The 20628-nt window shown below is 38.8% G+C and overlaps 1 protein-coding gene across 2 annotated transcripts in view; it reads right to left on the bottom strand.

Moving 5' to 3' along the window:
- tafa3 (TAFA chemokine like family member 3) overlaps positions 1–20628 on the bottom strand; it is a 165648-nt gene that overhangs the window by 117005 nt on the left and 28015 nt on the right. For both annotated transcript variants that reach the window (XM_008109846.3, XM_062978665.1), the window contains exons 2-3: positions 3029–3117; positions 696–811 (exon numbers count right to left, since the gene is read on the bottom strand). In XM_008109846.3, coding sequence (XP_008108053.1) covers positions 696–810 — 115 coding nt within the window. In that variant the 5' untranslated portion in view covers position 811; positions 3029–3117. The remainder of the gene's footprint in view (positions 1–695; positions 812–3028; positions 3118–20628) is intronic.

Below are 20628 nucleotides of genomic sequence, written 5' to 3'. Positions count from 1 at the left end.
AAGATCTAGAAATTCCTAAATTTTAAAAAATAGCAATATCTTTCATGGGTTTTCTGGGCCCATAACCATTAAATGTGGAGGGCTCACTGTAGCTATTTCGACAACCCTAGCATATATATGCCACAACTTAGCCACTTTTGACCCAAGAAAGACCAGAAATTAAGGCTCTATATTATGTCAATCCTGCCAACCTAGCAGTTTGAAAACATGCAAATGTGAGTAGATCAATAGGTACCGCTCCAGCACGAAGGTTACGGAGCAGTCATACTGGCCACATACTGGCCATGCAGTCATACTGGCCACATGACATTGGAGGTGTCTACAGACAATGCCGGCTCTTCGGCTTAGAAATGGAGATGGGCACCAACCCCCAGAGTCGGTCACGACTGGACTTAACGTCAGGGGAAAACCTTTACCTATATTATGTCAAATTATACCTTTCAAAGGTGATTATCCTATACCAGGGACAGGCAAAATGTGGGTCCCCAGAAGTGATTCTCAATGAGTCCTAGTTAGCATTGTTAATGGTAAGCTACAGTTCAACAATTAGAAGGCCCCACACTCCCCATCCCTGATCTGTAGCTCCCACAATTATCACTTCAGCTCTTTAGAAAACATATACATTCACAGAACAATAGTTCATGTTTCAACAGATTAAGACAAAGACAAGAGAACAAAAAACCTTCAAGGCCTACCTGAATGGCTTCTGTGATGTGATGAGGCCAGTGTCAGCCTTCCCCATAGCATTATAAGGCAGAGAGAGAGCACCAATACCCCTTTGCTCAAGCTTTGGATGTCCCTCTCACTCATTCTGGTGAAGCAAAAGAAATAAGATGCATGTGAGATAGAAAACCTAAGAGCCAAAAGGAATGACATGACAGTATTCTAAGAGTATGTGAACTTGGTCTGTTTAGCAAACACATTTATTTTTTTATTTCACCCCACTCATCAACCCTCCAAAAATAAAGTATTCCAGCAATTGCACTTTCAAGCTGATTCTCACCTGCAAGAACCCTATCCTAGGGGTTCCTTATTGTTGCATGCCTTTAAGTCATGCTGAAAGAGTGTGACTTGCCCAAGCCACTCAGTGGGTATCCATGACTGAGAGGGAAATCAAACTTTGATCTCCAGAATCACGGTCCAATACTTTACCATGCTGGATATTGGCAAGTTTTATCACAGGAGACTTGTCGCTGTCTGAAGCAGAAAGAGCATGACTTACCCAAGGCCACTCATTGCTTTTCCATGGCTCAAAGGAGATTTGAATTTTGAAGACCCAGTCTTACGCTAAAACCACTAAACCACTAAATCCCTAGATTAAAAGAATATTTTTAACCAACCCCTATAAACCAGAGTGGACTGCAAATGGACAGAAATGAAGCTGGTATTGTAATTATAACTGTGCATGTATACACATATCCATCCATATATTATATAATCTGCAATACATCATACTATGAGGCTAGGCAATGTACTGGAATTCATAGATATTAGACATTTCAATTAGATATTAAACTTAGATATTTCAAATGCCTCATTTTTGGCCTAATTTAGTTGTTCAATTAAAACTAAACTGTGTGATAGCAATGTCTGGATAATCAGATGTCATTCACATCTACAGGTATGTGGAGACAACCATTTTCACTATGCCACTCTCAAACAGCAGTGCCTCAAGCCATTAAGAGGGGGTGACAAATACAATTTAATTGATGTTGTTGTTGAAATGTGAGGTAGCTGGGAATCCAACTTGTCTATATCATTGTAAGAGCACAAGATAGGCTGTACTAAACTATCCAATCTAGTATTCTGTTCCTACAGTGGCCAACTAATAGCTGACAAGAAGCCCAGAAGCAGGGCATGAACCCACATCCTCCATCTTGCATTCCCCACATTCCCCATAAAGGTACACTGCCTCTAGAACCAGAAGTGGTATGTCACTATCTTGACTAGTAGACATACCAGGTAAAACATACAAAAATACCAAAGATGGAATCTCCACATCAGCAATTTCTCCCTTGAAGCAGCTTGAAATTAGACAACTTTGCAGCTACTTCTGCAAATTAGTCTAGTCTAGAAAATGAGATGTTGGAGCTAGAGTGCTGCTGAAAAAAGCCTGAACACACAGGAGTGATCCATTTTTGGGATTTCAACTGAATATTGTCCCAAATATCCATCACATCACAGTGGCCTAGCCAGTCACAACATAACAAAATGCATTGAGAACAGCCCCATGAATCACCTATAAATTACATGAATGACATACACAATATTTCCAGGGTAAAGTTCAAAGACAGGGAGAAGTAGCAGTAGCAGTTTGAACCTTGGAGTAGGACTTTAGAAATTAAGATTTGAATGTCCACTCCATGGTGGAAACTCAATAGAGTAAATCACACTCTATTGGCCTCCTATGCAGAAAGCAACCTATGATAAATCAGAAAAGACTTGAAGGCATACAGCAGCTACAACAGAAATCCACAGCTCTCAAAATTCAAGGAATCAGTTTGCTATTTATTTAACAAAATGTCTATATATTGGCCTTTGGGCATCCATTTATAGAATCAGATTTAGCCACAGTTGCATAAATGCAGACTCTACTCATTTCTATTGATAGCTGAGAACTTGCATGCCAAATGGGGTGGTGAATCCACTCTGAATTTTAATCTAAAATTTAAGGTTGCTCTTCAAAGTGCTGAACCTATTTTGGAACCTGAATTCAGCATCTTGGCTATCTCTTTTAAAATTCAGACTAAAATCAGAACTACTTTTTTACTTCTCCCAATGTGGAAGCCACCACCTAGCACTGCTAATTTCACAAAGAAGCAAAAACATTACTAAAGAAATACATCTGAAATTCAGTTCATGAAAATGTTTTGACCCAGGAAAGCAGCAGGCATGCCAAATCTCACTGTTTTCCACACAGTTCTGATATTGTTGTATAGCCAAGAGTCCTTTAGGTTTTTTAAAGCATTCACCATGAAGACACCAAACAGTCCACAACTAAAACAAGCTTTTAAGTCATTATACATACCTCCTATTGGGGCTTCACAGCTGCTGTCTGTGCATTGGCCAATTGCAGATAGACTCGGTATTTGCAGAGAAGGGCAAACATCAGGGCATCTGAAAATGATGAGACAGATACTTAGCATTTCAGCTGATAAATCCTACATGAAAGAATAGGTGTAATTTTTCATTGACTTTATTCCTACCTGCATAAACTGTCTTGCAAATAAGTGAAGTTATGGGAGCTATTGTGCATATTAAGGTTTTACTCAAATTGGTACCTATCTGAGAAAAATTCATTTGCAAAAAAAAAAAAAACTTTCAGATGCAATGTTGCTACAAAAATGCATGAAATACAGTGTTTCCTATGCAAAAAAAATGGTTTGGATACAAGAAACCAATTCTGTGCATACAATTTCCCCACAAATAATAAGAAAAGTCCAAAGCAAACAGAAAGATACAGTGGCAGTTGACCATTTTCTTGACAGGCCCTATATCCCAGGATCTGATCCCAGGTTTTCTGCTTTAAACTGGATTATATAAATCCCCACTGCCAGATAATCTGGGAAAAACAGAAAACCTGGGATCAGATCCTGGTATATAGGGCCTGTCGGGAGGGCCCTTCAGTGTGACATGACATACTTTTTCATTAGTCGTAAGAAGATCTGTTGGTATTATTTTCATTTCTCTCTAAAATATATATTTCTTCAGAGCAACTTGCAAGTATAGGAAGCAAGTCACCCTGTGAGTTAAATGTCTAATATGTAGCCAGTTGTCCCTCTTCCCACATTTCACTGACCAAATATACATATTTCAGTCAAGCCTGAACAAGCTAGTCAAAAAGACTGATGCTCACTTCATTCTCATATTAAAGTTTCATTAATGTTTCTCCATGCATTAGCTCCCCACATATTTTAGTCCAATGATAATAAAACACTGATATTTCAGCCATATCAGAATGAATCTGTTTATGTATGTCAGTATATATGTTTGACAATATGTATATGAATATGTGTGTGCATGTGCAAACGGTTCACAATCTAGCAAAATGTTAGCTTGAGTCATTAGAGTATCTCCCGAAAGCTTTCAATTCATGAACCTCAAGTTGCATATCCCTGGCCTCCTGAAATGTAAACCCTGTTGCATGAGATAAGCTTTCTAAGCTTCTCTCTCCCTCTCCCTCTCCCTCTCTCTCACACACATACATACACACACACCTTTTCCTTTCTTTGTATTCATTCAAATTTTGATTCTTTCCATCTGGAACATCTCCAGAAGCAAGAAATAAAAGAGACAGTAAGCAGTCAAAAGAAGAAAAAAAAAAACCCTGCCTACACAAACCCACTTTACCAGGTTCAGAGAAAATGACAACTTCACAGCCTTGTATATCACCTGCTGGGATTTAACAGGGTCCAGAGAGTGAACAACCACAGAAGCCATAAAACTTTAGTGCCCTATCAGAATTTATTAACAGCGAGCTAGATAGTGAGTGCATGTTGTTTGTGATGATATACAGCCCTGGCTTGGCAAAGGGCCAGATCCTGACTTTTCCTGTTCAAAAGGCACATCAGATTGCTAGGGAGTTATCTATATGTATTTAAAATCTTTTGTCCTGTTGCTGCAGTTCCTAGGCTATATTTTATTGACTCTCCACATTTGTTCTTTAGAAAGCACTGTATTTTCCACAAAGCTATGTGAAAGCCTCCTGACTTAGAATTCAAATCTTCCTAAAACCAGGTACAGCTGCAGCAAATGTCCAAAAAGATAAGAAAGAAATGCACTCAGGCATGTGTGTAATGGTGTCTATGTGGCAGCACCATGTGAACACCGTTAATTTTAGACATTTTGTCAAAGCTGAATATGATTGTGATAGGTTCTTGTGGATGTTTTCAGTCTAGAGTTTTCATGAAAAAAATTGCACAAAAGCTTTCTTTTCATGCAAAATACATTGTTTTCTGTACAGAAATGTTTTTTGCAGAAACGTTTAGCAAGAAAAAGTTAAATTATATCACAATAGATGACTATTTCTTCACTTGAGAATCTCAATATGTAAATGGATGAGGAAATCCATAAGGATTGTTTGCATCCCTATTGCTGAATTACATTTATCAGTCAAGGCCAGTACTTGTACAGGTTGCTTTTGGGAGACTGTATTTCTCAGAATCCCTTGTGCATTTGGCCACTTTAGTACATGGTTTAGGGGGCCATGCAAACCTAGAAAGCCCACTCTATCCTATTTTTCCATCAACAAGCCAGATAAAGAACCAAGAATGTGATTTAAGGTTTCTTTCTCTGACTTGTTACAGTTGTAGGTAAAGGCTAGAGGGTGAGGAAGCAAGAGTGCTGATATCTACAAAAGGTAAAAATCAGTAGCACACACCAGAATTCACACAGTAAACTAGGCTCCCATGGATTCTTGGCTTCCCACAACATGCAAACCAAAGCCCTGATGTGCTGAGAAATATATTTTTCACTTAACTGTAGAAAACATCTGAACTTCATCTGTTCCTTGTCTTTGCATAATGCGTGAGAACAAGTCGTGCCTGGGTAATCAATTCTCCATTGTTTATACTAGCTGTCACAGCTGTAGAAAGTAATCTAAAACTATACTGAATTTTTAAAATTCACTGTTATAAATCTGCAGTCCACATTTGCTTCTTCTTTAGAATCTTTGACAATGGTTGCAAAGGGACTGGAAACGTGTTCTGCCCAAAAGACAGATTTGATCTCCATAATTTGCTAATATATTATTATTCAATCCAGTGGGGAGGATGTGTCAATTCAATAATTCTGCATCAAGATATTGAAATGGTACAGGCTTGACTAAATCTTAGTAAATTCAAAAAGGAATCAGAGTTCTTACTTTCTGAAAAAATGACCTTAATTATACCTGAATTAGGAATATGTTCCATTTGTTCCAAAATCAACTATCAACCCCTGAACTTTTATGCAGACATGGCCAGCAACTATAAGTTCAAGCTGGGGCACTTCCAGACAGCACCAAATCACAGGCTTTCCGTGAAATTTCCCTGGGACCTGAGAGCAGGTCAGTACACAGATCTGTTGGTCCCGGGATTTCTGCCTGTGATGTCCAAACTTGCTGCTTTGTTATGGGATTTCAAAGCCCACAAGATGGCTGCTGTGAGACATCAGCCAGAAATTTTGGGGCTTTTTTAGAAAAACTTTAAATGTGCAGATGTGAATATGTGCATCGTTTGTATGAATTTTGTTCCTGGGTCATGCATATCTATTCCTCATTGCTTTTATCCTGAAACGATGGCTAGAGGGCAAAAACTTTGTCCTGGCAAGAGAAACTTCGTACTCCACACATTTAATTAAATTTGTGAAGTAGGACCACTACTTTCAAAGTCAGGATTACTGTACACTATTAAACAGGAACTGACACTTTCAAGCCAGGAACAGAACTTTGTCATCATCATTATTATTATTATTATTATTATTATTATTATTATTATTATTATTATTATTATTCAGAGGCTGCAGACAGGTTTGGTAGTGTACTTGTGCCTGGAAACAATGGGGTGATGTTCCTGGATTGTACATGTCTGTTCCTCATTGCTTTTATCATAAAAACATGGGGAAAGTTGATTACATGGCAAGACCTTTGCTTGTGTGTTAGAAACATCATTAAATGTGTGGAGGACGAAGTTTCTCTTGCCAGGATAAAATTTTTGCCCTCTGTTGCCATGTTTTAAGATACAACCAATCAGGAGTCGACATATATAAGCTGGGAACAAACCAATATAAAAATCCCATATTTTCTGAGTTTAGGGACATACAGAGATTCAAATATCCACATTTTTCAGCCAGAACCGAGATATTCCTGCAACTGTAAGTCTCACGTTTTTAGCTCTTTATAGCAATTCCTCCTGTGTTTTCAGAGGACATTGCTGGGCAACCTGCCACTTTGAACCGAGAGCTCCTGGGATAAAGATACTGTGTGGATGGGCCCCTAGTCGGCAAATGAGAGGTGTAAACTAAATGCATCTGGGAGGCATCAAGTTAGGAAGGCTGAGATAGATACAAGCAATATGCCCCATAAGGAAATAAATCAAGAGTTAACAGATGAGAAGCTAGAGTCAGAGGAATAGTATAAAGTTAATGAAAGGACAGCCTATGAAAAAAGGTTTCACTGTAAATCCTATAGACAAAGACTAGAATAAAGGTTTTCTTTGCCTAAAGTTTGAAGGTTTAATTCCAGATTGTGGTCCAAGTATTTCTATAATTGTAGAGGGAGAATTTCACCAGCTAAAAAGTCAGACTCTCAGCTACTGCCAGATTTAAAGAAACCATGAAGAAAAGGAATAAACATGTTACAAAAATTCCAGGATCCAGGCTGACCCTTCCTCCCAAATTGAGGTCAAAGAATCACACAATCTGTGAGACATGGATGCATGACTGTCGCATCAAACCATGTGCAATACAACTGAAGGAAGATAAAACAAACACACTCTGTTGTAACTATGAAAGAGACTATTAAAGGATCCAGTATATATCCTTTCTGTGTAATATATCAGCAATTCAATAGGCAATCAGAATTTATTAAAATCTAACCCGATGGGCAAAATGCCACAGATTTCCTGTCAAATATGCAATAACTAGCTGTGCCCGGCCATGCGTTGCTGTGGCAAAGTATGGTGGTATGGGAAATAAAGTATCTTATATTATCTGCTTAGAACTGGCTTATATGAGGCCCCTTCTACACAGCTGTATAAAATGCACACTGAAGTGGATTATATGGCAGTGTGTAGTCAAGATAATCCAGTTCAAAGCAGATAATATAAGATTATAAATGGGTTATATAGCTCTGTGGAAGAGCCTTGAGTCTACACTGCCATATAATCCAGTTCAAATCTGATAATCTGTATTTTATAGGCAGTGTGGAAGAGGCCTAAGTGAGGCCTAACTCTGCCTGTCCCTTGGACTGAGTGGGTTGCTAGGAGACCAAGTGGGCGGAACTTAGCCTTCTAACTGGCAGCAATTGGCTAAAAACAATTATTCCTCTCCCTCTAATTAGGACTTTATTTTTCTTTTCTTTTTGTTGTATGAACGTAGAGGCATGGGTGAGGGGTTGTGCTGCCAAGTTTAGTGTTTCTGGGATGTGCAGTTTTGTTGTTTTGTCCTAGGCCGAAATTTCATTGGCCTTTTATATATATAGATGTACAAACAGATCATTGAATCCCTTCAGATTTTAAGAAGAGGCAATAGAGAACTCAGGAAGAATGGAGAGAAAATTCTTAATACTATGCCAGCATGCTGGAACAAGTTTGCAGAGAGAGGAACTTTGGGAACGGAGGGATTATGAAGTGTAGATTTCAGGGGCTAGTATAGGCTTTAGCAAAAGGAAGAGAAGGGGAGAGGGGAATGGAATGCTCAATCTTTGGATATAATTACCAGGCCTGCGTTTGTGTTGCTTCAGGATGATGCAAGTGTAGCGAACAAATCCCTAGACACAAAGACAAGGATTCACATACTCATCCCTATTTTGAGTGGTCAATTCAAAGACTACAGCATCCATAATAGAAAAGTAGAACTGCACACAGCTAGCCCATTGACTTGATTCTTCTCAGAGCCCATCTGGGGTATTTCTTTTACTTCCTACCTCATCAGCTCATCTGTTACTCATATTTTGAAAAGCCATCCATTTCATCCAGGATGTTTTTGTCTTCTTTGTGATGTAAGATGTAAGTTCTGGGTGCATCTGCAAGCTCTGAATGATTGTTTGGAAAGTAAGAACAATCATTACTGGTCAAGACCGTTGGTGTCCTCCAAGTTACAGTATATTTAAGGGCTAGAGTTCACAATTTGAGACTTGCAAAGATCTCTTCTCTGTCAGGTTCTTCGCTCTTTCCCTCTCTTTTTCTCTCTCACAATCTCTCTGGATCCCTCAGGCCATACTTCTGCTGATCACATACACCCCTCTCAATCCCACCATTCCAAATCAACATTGCAAATGACTATATTGTTTAGCCTTTTGCTGAATCAGGTTCTTTGCATATTTGTTAAAATATTTTAATACTGCCCTCTCTTGCTTTAAGATCTGTCAGCCTTAAGGCATTGATTTTAACAGACTAGTTATCCATGCATGTGTGCTGTCTCGATATGTCTTCAAAAGTATATCTTTCAAATTCTACAGTAGTGAAAGGGAAAAAAATAAAATTAATGACCCAACAATGAGAAGGAAAGTCATCTGGAAGAGCATGGGGCCGGGCTGTGGCGCAGGCTGTTGAGAAGCTGCAATAAATCACTCTGACCATGAGGTCATGAGATCGAGGCCAACCCGTGGCGGGGTGAGCACCCGTCAATTTAAAATAAAAAAATAGCCCCTGCTCGTTGCTGACCTAGCAACCCAAAAGATAGTTGCATCTATCAAGTAGGAAATAAGGTACCACTTATTTAAAAAGTGGGGAGGCAAGGTTAACTAATTTACAACCTGGAATGAGGAAGTGCCATCAGAGTGGATGATGAAGCAGCTGCTCCCCCCTGTGGCCAGAATCAAACATCCCCTCAGGAGAAGGTTAATTTGCCTCTCCGTCTGTCTGTCTCAGTCTCTGTTTGATTTATTTATTTACAGTATTTATATTCCGCCCTTCTCACCCCGAAGGGGACTCAGGGCGGATTATAATGAACACATATATGGCAAACATTCAATGCCAACAGACAAACAACATACATTAGACAGACTCAGAGGCATTTTTAACATTTTTCCAGCTTCACGATTCCGGCCACAGGGGGAGCTGTTGCTTCACCGTCCAGTAGTGGCTGTACTTCCGCATTCCTTTCCTCGTGTTTTGCTGGCAGTTTTATGGTGTTGTAAATTAGCCTCCCGCATAAAGCGTCCCTAAATTTCCCTAATTGACAGGTGCAACTGTCTTTCGGGGCTGCATAGGTCAACAGCAAGCCGGGGCTATTAATGGTCGGAGGCTTAACCCGACCCGGGCTTCGAATTCATGACCTCTCGGTCAGTAGTGATTTATAGCAGCTGGTTACTAACCAGCTGCGCCACAGCCCGGCCAATGTTTATGGGCATTGAATGTTTGCCCTATGTGTGTATAATGTGATCCACCCTGAGTCCCCTTTGGGGTGAGAAGGGCGGAATATAAATACTGTAAATAAATAAATAAATAAATAAAATGATCACTGATGGTAGACGCTCCATAAATACGTCTTATGATGACCCTCTACTACTTGCTTACTCTATAGTTCCTAGCATCCTTAACATTGACTATCGTGCATAGTTCCCACTTTGATCTAATGTCTATCACTAACAGAACAGATTATTTCTCTAAAATAACTAAATATTTCTCACCATTGTAACAAAGAAGCAATGGGAAAACACATCCAGCAGTGGGAAATGCACAACCCTGTTCAAGTCTCCTAGGCAAGTTTTTTTAAAAAACATTTTTATGGAATAATGAAAAAAATAAAGAAATATAACCTACTAAAAATCTAAACTACTTAAATACAGAACAAAGCCTACAATTACCAAAAGAAAGAAAGAAGATGGCTTCCAACTAGCCATTCTACAGTTATCTTTTAACCTTTAAAGCACCAGTAATCTATTCTTACCAGAATGTACACTTCATCTATGCATGTAACCCATATTACACAACAAGTACGCAGTATTAGTGTGCCACAATCAGCATTTAAATTATTTTCAAAAATGGATTTGCATAACTTTACTGACCTTCACTGTCAGCTTCTGAATGAAAAAATGAAAGGGCCCATTAAGACAAGCAAGAGCCCAGTCAATCATTTACATTGCAAAGGTGTCCTGAGTCATTCCTTCACTCTGACTCTTCTAGATGAAGCAGTGGGCAATCTGGGACATTTTAAGGCAAAATCATTATTTGAAAGAAGGATTTCACAAAACTTTGTTTTGACCCCTTGAGGGCCAAGGATCCAAGCATGTGGAATTGTCCTATACACCCCTTAGAGAGTGTTTTGGAGCAAAAAATCATTTTCTAAAAGTTTGGCAAAACTTTTGAGGCACCCTTGGGATTTCAAAAAATAGCCATGGAAGCCATATGTGGCTCACAGGCCACACTTTGCCCACCCCATTCTAAAAGATCCTTAGTTCCTTGCCAAGTGGCTGTTATAATATAGACTCCATCTCAAGGTGGAAGGGGGCCATGGAGTCTTCAAAGTTGCCCTTGGATCCCTTGGCTAGTACATCCTAGCTCTAAAGAGTAACTCACAGGGTCAAGTAACACTTAACCCTGCTGTCAATTCCTAGTGCCTTAAAGAGAAAACTACTTTTCACTGTCTATCTTCTAGTCCACACAGGAGACGGCTCATCCTTCTTATCTAATGACAGCTATCATCTTGTGAAAACACAGTAAAATGGAAAGGAGGCAGTAGAAATAAGACTATTAATTCATCAATTCCAAAATGCACATGTCAATCTCACATGGTTACATGCACACAACACTGGGAACCATTGAAGTAGACTCTACTGGGAATCCTTTAAGAATGGGCCACCATTTTATTATTCCCAGCAATTTAAAAAATCTATTTTATGCTACAACATCCTAAGTGCCCATCATAATGGTACAGGATTCAAGGTTAATTTTGTTTTCCTTCGTGCAATCAGTTTTTCATTATTTTTTTGCATATAACGTTATTTGCAAATCATTAATCCTAGCTTATTGACCTTTCAGAAAATGCTAGCCAAAGCAATTGCAAACCATATATATGCCTTCATTTCAACATTAGCTTAGAACTGTGTAGTATAGAGATTCTTCTCCACTTGCACTTACATTATTTGAAACCTGGAGAGAGGAAAGCAACTACTTTTATCTGTCATTCTATGCCTATCTGTCCTTCCTTCTCCTCGTTCCTCTTGTCAGATGGCAACTAACATGATGAAGCACCAAGAAACTTGAAAGAAATAAAGATCATAAAGATGCACCCATTACTACTCTGAATCCTCCAAAGAAGGAAGGATGAAAAGCAAAGAAATGCCACTCACTCAGGGATGAATCTAGTGAGTTCTTGGGATGACTCTTGTCACCAAAAGATGAAAAAAAGTTCTTTCCATAAGAATATTTTCATGCAAATATAATACTGCCAATCAACAACCTGATTCTACTGGCCTTTCAAAGTGGATGTCTACATGAATGAGGGGGCCTGCATAGTTCCTGCTCTGCAAATTTCTCTGCAGGGTTGCTTGCCTAGGGCTCAGTTTGATTAGGTTCAGGCATCAGGGTTTTTTTTTTAAAGTTATCAGTCCAAGATTTTAATGAGATTTTTTAATATGCTGCTGTTTTAATGCTTGTGCTACTTTACTGCTTCTACTAATATTTTAGCCTGCTGGTTGTATGAAGTATATTTTTAATGTTGTTTTATGACTTAGTGTTGTTTTAATTGAAATTTGGGAAGCTCTTCTGACCTTTTAGCTTTATTCTTCAGTGCAGGGAGTCTATTACAAATCTAGGTAGCAAGCATTCCTTGATTGGCTGTATATTACTTGTTGCATGATAAACCAAAACTGGAAAGTGTATGAACACTGTCACATCACATATCATATATTATTATTATTATTATTATTATTATTATTATTATTATTATTATTATTATTATTATTATTATATCTATTTATACCCCGCTTTATCTCCCCCGAAGGGGACTCAAAGCAGCTTAACATAAAAATATTAGCATAACCATTTAAAATATATACACACAGGAGCATTAAAACAGAATTAAATATAAACAGTACTAAAAATTCCCAATTAAAAACTATTAAAACAAAGTTTAAAATTAACTTAAACACCTTTATCTTTAAAAGCCTGCCTGAATAAAAAGGTTTTAGCCTGCTCCCAGAAGGACAGCAGGGAGGGGGCCATTCTGGCTTCCCTAGGCAGGGAGTTTCAGGGTCGAGGGGCACTTTGAATTGTGCCTGGAAATAGCACTAGTACACACATATATTACAGCACTACGTGCATACTTGTATGAATAGAATCTTCTCGGAATCTGACAGCTACACACATGGAACAAGAATTCAGATTATGAGACATAAATTTATCTAACGCACTAGCAATCCATGGTCCCAAACAGGCTGGGGCATCTCGTTCCAGCACTAGGATGCAATCTACACACATACTCACCACTATAAGGATCCACAAGATAATCCCTGTTTGACACATGGCTGAGTTGCTTGCTTGCTCCACAATTCCCCAATATTTCTCAAGCAGCATATCAGCAGAACTATCACCACACAAGAGAACATTTTTAAAACTTTCTTGTGCTTCACTTCTAGGCTTAAAAAAAACTTTCTTAACTAAAAACTTAACATGTAAAAACATCATGCTAAAAATGAACCTCAAATGGAGGATTGCATCCACCTGACCAGGTGCCCCGTCCCACAGTCGACCGCATTTGAATGTGTCTACCTAAGGGTGATTGACCAAGACAGAACAGGGATTCTGTTGGTGTACTATACACCCTGCTGCTCAACAGTCTCTCTGCCTGAGCTGGCCAGAGTGGTCTCGGGCCTGGTGTTGGAGTCCCAATGGCTAATTGTGCTGGGGGACTTCGAAATTCATGCCAAGACCGCCTTGTTGGGTGCGGTTCAGAAATTCATGGTCACCATGACAACCATGGGGCTGTCCCAAATGGTTTCTGGTCCCACACAGAGTGCTGGACAAAAGTTAGGCCTGGTCTTCTGTTCGCAAGGAGACAAGGGTGACAGTATAGTGGAAGAGCTGTCTACAGCTCCTTTGTCATGGATCGATCACTACCTGGTCAGGTTTAGATTCACTAGGGCTCTGAACATCTGCAGGGGTGGATGACCGATTAGGATGGGTCACCCCAGGAGGTTTATGGATCTGGATGGATTCCTGATGGCTTTTGTGGATTTTCCTACCACTTCGGTAGATGATTCTGTCAAAGTTCTGGTGGGCCTCTGGAATAGGGAGGTTGCCAGGGCAGATGACACAATCGCTCCTGAACATCTCTTTTCACAGAGCAGGGCCAAATCAGCCCCCTAGAATTCCAGGGAACAGGCAGCAATGAAGCAAGTGAAATGGAGACTAGAGCAGCATTGGCGCAGAACTCGAAACGAATTTGACCGAGCATGGGCTAAAGCCTATTTAAGATCCTATTCCTTGGCAGCACAGAAATCATTTATTGGCGCCAACATTGCATCTGCAAAAAACCACTCAAGAGAGCTGTTTTGAGTGGTCAGAGGACTACCAAACCCTGCTCAGGCAATCGGCAGCTCATTGTGATGAATTCTCTAGGTCACTTGCAGATAAAGTCACTCAGATCCATTCCAACTTAGACGCCAGTATTGAGGCAGTCTCCATTGAAGCATCTGATTGTCTGGTTTTAATGGATTCTTTTCCATTTATACAGCCTGATGACGTGGACAATATCTTGGGAGATATGAACTCCCTCCCCAAGGAGATCAAAATGCCCCCCCCCCCTTAACTCTTCTTCAAAAAACAGCTTAAAACTTTCCTATGATCTCACGCATATACTGAGGAGGAGGTATACAATTTGTAGTATGGACAAAATGGAATTGAATTAGTATCACACTCTGCTAGGCTGGATTTTTAATTGTTATAATCTGATGTTTGTGAATTGTTTACTTTTAACTTCATGTTGTCTAATGTTTAGTGTCGTAATTTAATTTCCCCAATTTTCTGTTTAAATTTTTATGGTTATTGTCTTTTGATACTGGCATTGACTATTTGGTTTTGTTTTCCGGAAACCACACTGAGTCCTTACAGGAAGATAGGGCAGGATATAAAAAAGTATTGTTATTATTATTATTATTATTATTATTATTATTATTATTATTTCCTTTCCAACCTAGAGCCTACAATACTGCACTGAAAGTATCCATGCTGCAGATGATTTAGGAAATAGGCATGGACTTTAGCTTCCTTAAGAACTACATTTCCAAGATTCAATGGTCATTAGAATGCAATATTCATGGCAGGAAATCACCTAGCAAGACCTCCATCATTTTTTAAATGACAGGACTTGCACATAAGCATCTGGAAAATCCTTGCACTTGTCCTGCCAACATCAGGTATGCCAATCCCGGGGGTGGTGGCAGGAAAGATGTAGTACTGCAGAGTTTAGGTAAGAGAAGTGACATGATGGAGAATTTCAATCCTGTTGTGTTCCTAACGATGTTCAGAGCACATCTGAAATCAGAATGTGAACCAAGCAACAATAAAGGGATTTGTTGAGAACAGCTCATTTTACCATAACCTTTTCTGAACTAAAACAAGGAGTCATCCACCACTAGTTTTTGTGCATTCATATGAACACATCTAGGAGTATATCGTGGATATGCAGGTTGTCAGGAAAAGAAAAGGTGGAGGATAGAACTGTATTAGCTAATGCAGGTAAACTGATCCTCTGAAGGAAAAAAAAACCCTATCACACATATGAGATCTTGGTTACACAAAGGCTTCCCACTGCCCTGCCAGTGTAAAGAGCCTCAGAGCAAGTGTCAGTGTCATTCCATTCCTTTATGTGGGCAGAGAAGTGAAATGGGATCTTGTTGACACTGACCCTTAAGCAAAAAAGCATATCCTGTCCTGCAGGAATCTGTTTACCCTGAAAGATCTGGACAGGTCACCACCCTCCACCCACAGGACCCCTCAAGAATGATTATTATCCTACCCAACATACAGGCATTGCTACATGGCACCCTCACTTAATAAATGATTCAGCTGGAGCTAAGTGATGGTATGGGTAATTTGCAGCAGTAAATGAAAATGTACACTATATGCCATTCTGGACTATCAGACACTGCTTTCTTCCTTGCTGATGAATTTATTATAGCACTGTGAAAGAATAAGGAGATAGAGAGAAGATAGATACACACTCAAAAATATATTTATGAATAAGGAGCACACTAGGTAGCTGTTTTTGAAAACTGGCAACAGAACAGGATGTTTGGATTTTTAGACCTGGGGGCACCTCAATAATTTTTCATCTTCCCAAGCCAGTTCAAAAATCAAAGTTACTTCAGATATTAATGTATCTAATGTAACAACATGCATATTATTTGGAATAATCGAAATGTTTTTCAGCTTCTCTAAAGGTAATCTTAAATTAGACTATTCCAAGAAAAGAGATCTAAAATGAGTTAGGGATGCTTTTTTTTAAAAAAACATTTAGGTAAAACAATTAAGAATACAACATAGCAGTGCATCAACCCAAAAATGAAGTAAATGATAAATAACAGGTGATTTACTAATCTGCAACAAAACTGAAGATCTTCTGAAATAAGAGTATTACTGACTCCCAAAAACCTCCTAGGATAATTCCAAAGTCAAGGGCACTCATTAAAAAGAAATGGTTCACTTTTTGGAAAAATGAAAGAACACAAAATCATTTCTCAGAGCAACTGAACTTCTCGGTCAATGTACCATTCTGATAACATGCTTATTACAAATCATCAAAAATATTCAACTATTCAGAACTGTAGAAAGGCTAATTTTGACCCATTCTTGCCTCTGTATATGCGTGTGCTCAAAAAAATTAGTGGACTATTGGAGTAGATTAGAATTGGCCAGATTTCTACCTATTTCCATTGCCTTCCATTAGCTATACCTTTTTCATCAAAGGAATGAAATGCATACTCTCAATCATAATTCTCTTTCATTACAAAGTCCTAAACTATGGACTTTATAATGAAAAGTTTGGAGCTTTACAAGTCTTAAACTTTAGGACGTGCCTAAAATGATGTATAGCAAATCAAAAGAAGAACAATAATGCATCTATTTAATACAACATATATAAAACAAGCAGCTGTTTAGAACTAGCAGATATAAAATCTTCATTGAAATTATGTTCAAATTAGCTTCCCACCAGTATGATTGTGAAAACCTATTTAAATTCAGGGAGGAAACACATCCAAACTACCATTGTAAGAGACCCATATTATTTCTCACAATACTAACAGAAGCAAAGATACCGAGTCCCTTATCTGCTTGACTGCCATCTACTCTGAAAGCCTTTAGGCGCTATAAAAACACTTCTCTATTGTCCAAGCATCCAACAGCATGCAATGTGCTTCTAAAATGATGCAGCTATTTGGATGTGCTATAATGTTTTAAAAATATGTTTTAGAAGTTTTTTAAATAACCTGACTAGACTGCTTTGGACAGTTGGGGGGGGTGGGGGGAATCACCTCTGTATGTTTGTATTAATTTTCAAGGAACTATCCAAGGTACTGAACCCAATTTCCCTAAAATGGATCTGGAAGCCACCAGCCACCAATGGAACATAAGAAACTATATTCAGACACTGAAATTACTGACTATCAGTGAAGATGGGTTCACTATCTCCAGTTTCATCCCACTAACATCTTTGATGCTCCTCATGAAATTGAGAAAACACTTGCACCAAAAAGCTCTATTAGCTCCACATTCAGTTTAGCACCTCAATTTGATCACAATTGTGCAGTGGGCTTAAACAAGTAGAAAATATTCGCTCGTGTAGACAGTCTTATACTCCAACTTGTAAAGAGTAATGAGGATGGTGTTGTCACAATTGGGGAAGACAGATCTTGTGCAATTAATTTCAACATCTAGATAGGGATAGATAGAAAGAGAGATGCAATGTAATATTTCAGCTGCATTCTGAAATGTCATCCATTGCCCAGGAAATCTATGGTGTGTCACCTTTTTGCTATCAACACAAATTTGTTCTTATACCTAACACCAGGGGTCCCCAAACTTTTAAAACTGGGGGCCAGTTCACGATCTCTCAGACCGTTGGAGGGCCGGACTATAGTTGTCCAGGTGGCCACCGAGCAATAATAATAATAATAACAATCCCAACCCCTTTCTGCCTTTGTGGACCAAAAGCACAAGCAAAGCACCTCTTACAGATGGCCTCCCAGCTTCAATATTATTATTATTATTATTATTATTATTATTATTATTAATAATAATAATAATAATAATAAAGATGGTTGGAAGAGACCCCTTGGGCCATTTAGTCCAACCCCCTTCAGCCTTTGTGCCGTGGGGGCCGGATAAATGGCTTCGATGGGCCGCATGTGGCCCCCGGGCCGTAGTTTGGGGACCCCTGCCTAACACAGCCCTGAAAATTGATATTTTCATTCAAAATAGTCAAATATGAAAAGACCAACCAGTATAGCATTCCACTTAAACATATGGATGACTAATTTCCCTAGAAAGTTTACTATCTCTAAGCCCAGAGGCTGCCTTTAGCCATAACCAGTAACCACTGACAATGGTATTATCATTAATTTATCTAATAGCCTTTGATGGCCTGCTTTGTCAATTGGCTGGCATTATATATAGTAGAAGTAAATTCTATAGATCAATTATGTGTTCTGAAGCAAGCAAGTTATCTCTAATTCTGAAATATTGTAAACTGTTTATATTCTTTTTCTGGGACTCAAATAAACTTCTCATTAAGAATTGACCAAGCCAAGTTCTACACAGCGTATAGCTTACTTTCAGGACTGAACACAGGGAAATCTACAAAGAGCTGCTGCTGTCTACATGGACTTAGAAAACTAAAATTCATAAATCCAGTGAGCTGGGTCCCTACCTAGTCAATGAGTCTTGACTAACTGAAGTCCCATTGAGTCACATCATCTATTCAGAATTCAGTTCCAGCTTTGTATGATGGAACTCAAATAATCTGAGTGCAGCAAGTCAAGACATTATACATTAGGTACAAAATCATGAGTACCATGTTCATCATCATATTCATTTATATTCCAACTTTTCCCAATGGTGTGATGAAAGGCAGTTCAAAGAATGTTAAAACCAGAAGGGATTAAAAACATACAAAAACATCAGGTCTGTATATGTGTATGTACATTTTAAAAGCAATTGAAGTAATTTAAAGAACAGGATCTAAAAAAACAACAAAACAACACACCATTAAAAGCCAACTGTAATCATTTCCACAAAGTGGCAAAGCAGAAAGTGTTCACTTGGCAACAGAAAGAGAGCAAGGAGGGAGCCATCGGAGTCTTTTTAACATGACCTACGTAACTTCAGAAATCTTGCTTCATCAGGTAGAGTAGGCCTCCATAATATTTGGAGGGTCTGCTCCAGGACGATTCATATAATACAATTTTCCATTTATCTGGAAACCATTTTTTCTTACAGGAAATTAACTGTGTCCTGGGCTTTCCACCTTTAGTATATCATAAAATTGCTCTAGAGGACCTAGAAAATGCCTAAAGAAGTATTCTCTCTAGGCCTTCAGCACGATTTCTGTGGTCAACTTCTGGCAGAACATCCAGCCGACATTGACCACAGAATTGTGCTGGAAGCCTAGGGGCCTTCTTCAGGCACTACTAGGTACTGCAGAGTGGTTCTATGGTATTCAAAGCTCTTTGAATATAAACCATAATAAGTGGGCTACTGAATTTTCAGTTTTCTTTTATGTGTTGTTGTCTTGCTTTGTTTTCAAAACTCCAGTATAGATTTGCATTCTAGGGGATTTGCTTACATCAAAACCTGAGGACACTGTAATCTACTAATTCAGTATTTCTGGTATGTATTATTATACACCATAATAGAGTTGAAATAATCACGATTAAAATCAAAACAAAGTGTCAATTCCTCCCATTACTTATTACACGACTGAACTATCCACAGAAAAATCTTTATTCTTGCTCTGCATTGCAAACCCCTTCCTGTTTGTCACATTGCGTATCATTCCACTGGGAATTCTTGCTCCCCCTTTTACAAACTATGGATAGATACTACAACCTTTCCCAAAGCCCAGATGACAAGATAAAGGAATCACAGCTTGAATGTTTGCTCTAAAAGCCTTCCCACCTCCTTCATCTCAGACAGATGTTTTTCAAGAGCGCTTCCAAAATCCCCACACAACTGATTTCAGGCTCAGCAGAAGGTGGGTGAAGGGAGTGGAACCGGGGAGACCGATGGCTAGTTTATGAAATGTGGTGTTATTTTTAAGAGAATAAACTTGAGCCGAAAGGCAATACAGTTGAGCCAGGGAGATCCCTGGGTAGAAACAACAGGGAAATGCCACTTCTCAGGAAGTGCTCATTATATTTTAAAACCATAAGCCTTTGCTTTTTCTTTATACTGCCAGCTATAATTAACTGGCTACAACATTTCTAGCTTGATCATTTGTTCTGTGTTAGAGATGACAGTTTTCTATTTGAGAGGCCATGAGAAGACAGTCTTCTATTCAGGTAATACTCAGATACAAAAAAAAAATAACATTATAGAAAGAAGAGCAGAGGCTATGAACTAACATTATCTGGACAACACTAGAGTCAGTAGACACCTAGATGATCTTCCCTATTTTAGTGGCATCTACTCATTTCTGCAAACATCTATATTTGCATAAATAATGGTATACACATTTTATGCAAACTTCCACCCTCTTTTGTCCTCTTCAAGGTCATGGATGTCTACTTTTCTGCAGATGGGTAAATAGCAGTGGAGAATAGTAGCCAAGACAAAATTAGTTGTGTGCACAGACAGTCTGTCCTCAGGCATGGCAGCACTGGCATGCAACATATAAATAGTTCAGTGAACTATTTAGCTTCCTGGGTATGTAAACTGAACCTAAATTCAATACAGAGGAGAAGAAAATGGAGCAAAGTTTGATTGAGAT

Source organism: Anolis carolinensis, chromosome 4, assembly GCF_035594765.1.
Source record: "Anolis carolinensis isolate JA03-04 chromosome 4, rAnoCar3.1.pri, whole genome shotgun sequence".
Taxonomy (NCBI): Eukaryota; Metazoa; Chordata; class Lepidosauria; order Squamata; family Dactyloidae; genus Anolis; species Anolis carolinensis.
This window is presented reverse-complemented; position numbering and strand designations above follow the sequence as displayed.